Below are 5,216 nucleotides of genomic sequence, written 5' to 3' on the forward strand. Positions count from 1 at the left end.
GGTGTGTCCCCCCGACCATAAGATTGGTATAAACTTGCAGTAAGCCAAGAATTCCCCGAGGTCAAAAGAAGACCTATGGAACCGCTTGGAGGCTGCTAGCATGGCCGGCAGGCCAGGGTGCCCAGCAGAGGTAAAATAAGCGCAGCCCGTAGTTAAAAAATCTAAGTAATATATATTGACCGCTCCTCGCCTAAAAGGCGCATTTGAACAACCAGTACTTACACCTATCTCGGGAAATAGGCGAGTTCTTGTATCAAAAGAGGCAAGGCAATGCCTATAAATCCTAAGTAGAATGTAATACTGCTTCAAAATAGTTGACGCCGGCTAGTCTTCATTAATTTGTACGTTAGAAACGAAGCTTTGACATCCAAAGTACGGTGAAATGGAATAAATGTTGCTTTTTGACAACTCCTAGCGACAAGAAGGCCTAGCTTGTTACCTGACTAACAAGAAGAGCTAAAAAAGTGCAACAAAATTTGGCAGAAAAAAGGTAAGAGTCCAAATTTTTACAGGATTTTAAAATACTGAATGCTGGGGAGTTAAAAGGATGCTGTTAAATTGATCAGGTGGGTGACGCACAATCAGTAAATCATTTTAAGGCTACTTTGTAATTCCATTGAGAGTCAAAATATCGCACTAGAATACAATGCTTACCACTATTTTTTTCTAAAAATAAATAAAAATGATGTATGAAGTACATAAGCCCCGTGACCATGGGGGCGCCACTAACCCCCCGAGAATAAAGCGAACCTCATGCTGTGGGAGACGTTTGGGTAGTTAAGAGTATATATGACAGGAAAACTGTGAACTTATCCAAGTATTTGTGCAATACCTTCAGTGAAACATCAACAGAGAAGCATTTGGCAGCAAGATTGAACTACACCAGGACAGTTGACAATGATACCTCAAATTATTAATGGACCAGTCGTACAAAAGTTTGCATCGCCATACCCTACCACGCTCAAAGGTACCTCGTGCAAGTGGCTATTCGTAGGTTGCCGACTTCGCTCCTCATCGTACACTGCCACTCACACACTGATTCACAGACACTCAGGCACATACAGTCACACCAGCTAATACTGTCGGCTATCATCGTGACCAGATGAGTCTAGAATTGAGACCAATGAAATATCCTCACTAGCATACCTGCAGCATATAATCGGAAGTATTAACTTGACTCTAAAGCCTCTTCCGCTTTATGTGGTACTCATGCACACTGCTGAGGTTTGTGTACACATTCCTTGGTAAGTCAGGAAGCATTCTTCTGATTTTTCCTCACTCTATCCGTCTACAACCAAATGAATCGGAGCTAAATGACTTTATGTCAGTGATTTGAAATGAGGTTGACTAGCTGGAATTACGTTCACTGCTATATGTCTGGCCTGGGAACACATGCCACTACTGCTCCCTTGAAGCTCCAAATCTTATACGCAAGTTTCCGAGTGCCTGCCTGGTCTGTAAATGTCTTTCGATAGGGGGAAAGGTTGAACTTTATGTTGAAGCGACTTAATACTGAAATAACGTAAAACGGTTGTTGTAGGAATGACTCAGGAGAATCAAACACTCCTCAGTCTTGCTGAATTTCTTTTATTTTGCAGTATGATGCCTGTCGTTAAGAAAGGCATTTAGATATGCATCCACAGTCTGCCCATTTCTAGCCTATGAAATACCCATTGCTTCCGTATCATCGGGGCATGTGATCACCGAATTTTATATGCTGCTGTGTTTACCAGCATGCCCATTCATCTACCCACCCATCAATCCATCCTTTATTTATTCTTTACTACCGGATCCATTTTTTAATACGGCCATATATTGCATGCATGTACATCAGTCCATCAAATCCGCATCCTTCAACTCACCATTCCACGCATTTTTCCATCAAGTTACAGGTTAATGTGTGCACCCATCATGACTTCTTTGCCCTAATTTCAGCACTTCCGCAGTGCATCAACTGAATGCGAAAACCTAATGGATGATATTTTCTGTGATAAAATTGATATTCTCAAAAAGGCTTTTTCTTTCCAGCATCCAAAAAACCATTTTAGGAACCGTTTTGACCAATCGTGTGCAAGTAAGAGTATTTATTGAAACAGGCTTAACTCAGGGTGGGCTCCGTATATGCCAGATGCTTACTTTCCCTTTCAGTGACTGACTGGCTGACTGACGACGATGCCGAGCAAAACCCATCTCAGTTGATTTGTCTGCAATCACTTGACCAAGAGCTTAGTAAAGCTGGCATTGCAGTGATTTATACAAATTCTTTGCTAGTTCACAACATGTCTGCACTGCTTTACTAACCCCATGTGTAACATGATTTCATGTCGCCCAAGCACTACCTACCTGTCGTGAGTAGTAGTTTTAAGAGAACATGATTTTGGTTAGAGGGACTGCCTAACTTGACCAGAGTTATGTAATGGATTAAAGCCAACAATATAGGCATAGAAAATGTTAGTGCAAATACCGTTTCGATGGGAATATGGGCGTTAAAAATTTTAGTATTGCACTGTCCATTGAAGCAAATGGAGGGGTCAGCACTACTGACTTACTTCGCAGAAAGTGCGAGTAGTAGTGACACTTTCACCAATGACTGGCCACTTTGTACAAATCATTCAGAACAGTTCGATATATGGGTAGACACCGTGATAAGATGTTGATGGCAGCCGCATCCTTCCGTGACTTCTGTAGTGTTTGTTCGCACGAGTTAACATGCCTGTCCATAAGCAAGGCAATGCATATTCCCAAAATATTCTGATGCTTCAAAAGTAATTTAGTTTGTATACGCTACCTTCATATGCACTCGCATGCATATAGAATAATTTTTGGCATCATAGGTTAGCAATCAATGCAATTCTTAGGTCCTGATTGGATACGGTACATAGGTGGTAGACTTGTAATCAATGTCACGTAGGTCGGCGACACCAGTACCAAAGTTGGGTAGAGCATTACTAAATGTCAACGGCAAGACAGCCGGGTAGGACCTGTGAATGCGAGTGCGTGTAGAGGTAAACTGATGGTTGACGGTGTGAGATAGGTAGTCTGCATATGCAATAACAGACTGTCCGAAGGGGCAGTGTCGCAGAGACACAGTGTAGTTTCTACTACTTTCTTATGGGACTGAGCTACACTGCTAAGTTTTAGACTGTTAGGCTATTCGTCACGATGATGGATACGCCTCATGGATGAAAACAGACGTCAATTTTGGGGTTGTGAGCGTCCTCGGGAAAGTGCTTTTGAAGCGGTTAAGCACGACTTAATGTGAAGATTTAACAATTCTGCTCAGACAGCTCTTATGACTAGTGTATCTGCTGCTAAGGGGTAGTCCATAGAGCATTACTTCACATTGGCTTTCCCGATTGGTCACCTGATGACCTCTGTACTTGCACAGTAATCTCCATTACGCCTCGACTTCTTTTATTTGCTTCGTCTGTTGCTGACTTGGGCTCTACGAATGCACTAGAGTAGTGCAGCCTGAAACTGCTGACTGTCTATTCGGATGGTGCTTGTGTGTTTTATCTGGTGGTGGTTTAAATGCATCCATCAAACATCCCACTCGGTGCATGTATTTGCCAAGACTGCCATCCTAGTAATGGCTAGAAGTTCGATATGTAAAAACCAATTCTTTTGTATTCGGGTACGATCCTCTTTGTGCGCCAATGCACCTCCATCACGTGGTCGACAGAGTTACGCATACTTGACAGTAATTGATTCATCGTGCGATTAGAGTGACTATTGGCAAAATTCGAGTGCTGCTAATGCAAAACCAGACAATCAGGAAGGGGTGACAGAGCATCAGATAGCTTCTCCTACTTTGATGAGAGTGGCCACGTAGGTGAGAACTGCGAGAACATTAAACACGAATTCTTTTCTGAAGTTGCATGCAGCCTCAGCATTATATTACAGGTTCAAATCATTTTGACTGCTTACGACCGGCCTGCTGATCAACCGCTTAACCGATCCAATTGGAAGTGATACTGTTTTGCCAAAAATCAGCACAGATGATCTGCTGTAACTAGGCCTCCTCCCATTTGTACGCCGACATGCGTATCAACGATCTTAGAAAAATAACTCAATTGTCATATAAATAGCAATGTTAAGCATATTTACTCCAAAAAAGCGGACATAGTGTTTACGGATAATAGTACACCGACGGTTACAAGAAGTCCCGACACCCATTAAAGAAGAATGAGGCCTTGGACATACAGCAACCTATGCCACAAGCGTCCATCACATAGCCAATTTAAACTCACATTTGTTTAAAAACTGAAGATGCTTGAACAAAATTATAAAGTCCGCAATATTTTCAGTCTCCTAAGAATCGCGCAGGCAAGGAACCACTAAACTACTGTGCTTTCTTTGCGGCTTATTCATACTTGTTAGACCCTCGAGTTTCCAAGGAAGTTGCGCGAATCGCAGGAGAATAAGGTGGAGGACACTGCTTGGTATTCAAATGCGTACATCACCATCATAGACTCGATTTCAAGAAAATGCGGGTAAAATTTCGATTGTCTTATAGTGAGGTTTAAAGTTTTCAACATTTGTTTGCGCAATGGCTACTCTGCGCCGTATCACACCAATTCAAAGAGAGGAAAGAGTAACATTCAAATTTGTGACATCAAATTAGTGATATACTTAGAGATCAATGGCATTGAACTGCATTTAAGCCTACCAAAGTGAACGTCTTCCAGAAGTTAAGGTAAAAATATTATGAAACAATTTTTTTCATTTAATAAAACCAACCATTTTAACAGATATTTTGTTATACATAGCCAAGAAAAAGCATGACAAACAACCACGGTGATAAAAGCATTTACAAACAATCGAAATTTATGCCTCCATCTTACTTACACACCTTTTGGATAGTCTTCCATTTCAGTATCATCGTCATCATTGTCAGTATTACTATCGCTGGAGTTGTTATTTACAATGGCAGAGGAAATGGATGCGGGTTCATTAACATCAATCTCTACGTCACTGTCTATCGAAGTAGAAGCAAAAGAGCCGCTCAAAACACCGACTAATCTGGTAGTGCTGACAAATGAAAAGTAATACGTTTAATTTTTATCAAAATTTACGAAAGCATGGGGCTTTGATTCATCCTGAAGCCGTACCAAACCACATTGTAGGAAAAGAGGTTAAATTATGGAAACAGATAAGAGAAATGCTCAAATCACCAGGACATTGGCGGAGTTAATCATAAGAGACTAAATAGGTCT

General features: G+C 41.3%; 1 protein-coding gene across 1 annotated transcript; it reads right to left on the reverse strand. All coding sequences in view use genetic code 11, as the record gives it.

Annotated features, from left to right (window-relative positions):
* Positions 1-3,792: 3,792 nt before the first annotated feature.
* EGR_09936 (hypothetical protein) lies at positions 3,793-5,098 on the reverse strand (the record flags this gene model as incomplete). The annotated part of the gene is made up of 3 exons (XM_024499185.1): positions 3,793-3,839; positions 4,853-5,031; positions 5,076-5,098. The coding sequence occupies 3 exons, from the start codon at positions 5,096-5,098 to the stop codon at positions 3,793-3,795; spliced, it is 249 nt and encodes an 82-aa protein (XP_024346391.1).
* Between the last annotated feature and the right edge of the window lie 118 nt (positions 5,099-5,216).

Source organism: Echinococcus granulosus (genome assembly GCF_000524195.1).
Source record: "Echinococcus granulosus chromosome Unknown EG_S00177, whole genome shotgun sequence".
NCBI classification, from domain to species: domain Eukaryota; kingdom Metazoa; phylum Platyhelminthes; class Cestoda; order Cyclophyllidea; family Taeniidae; genus Echinococcus; species Echinococcus granulosus.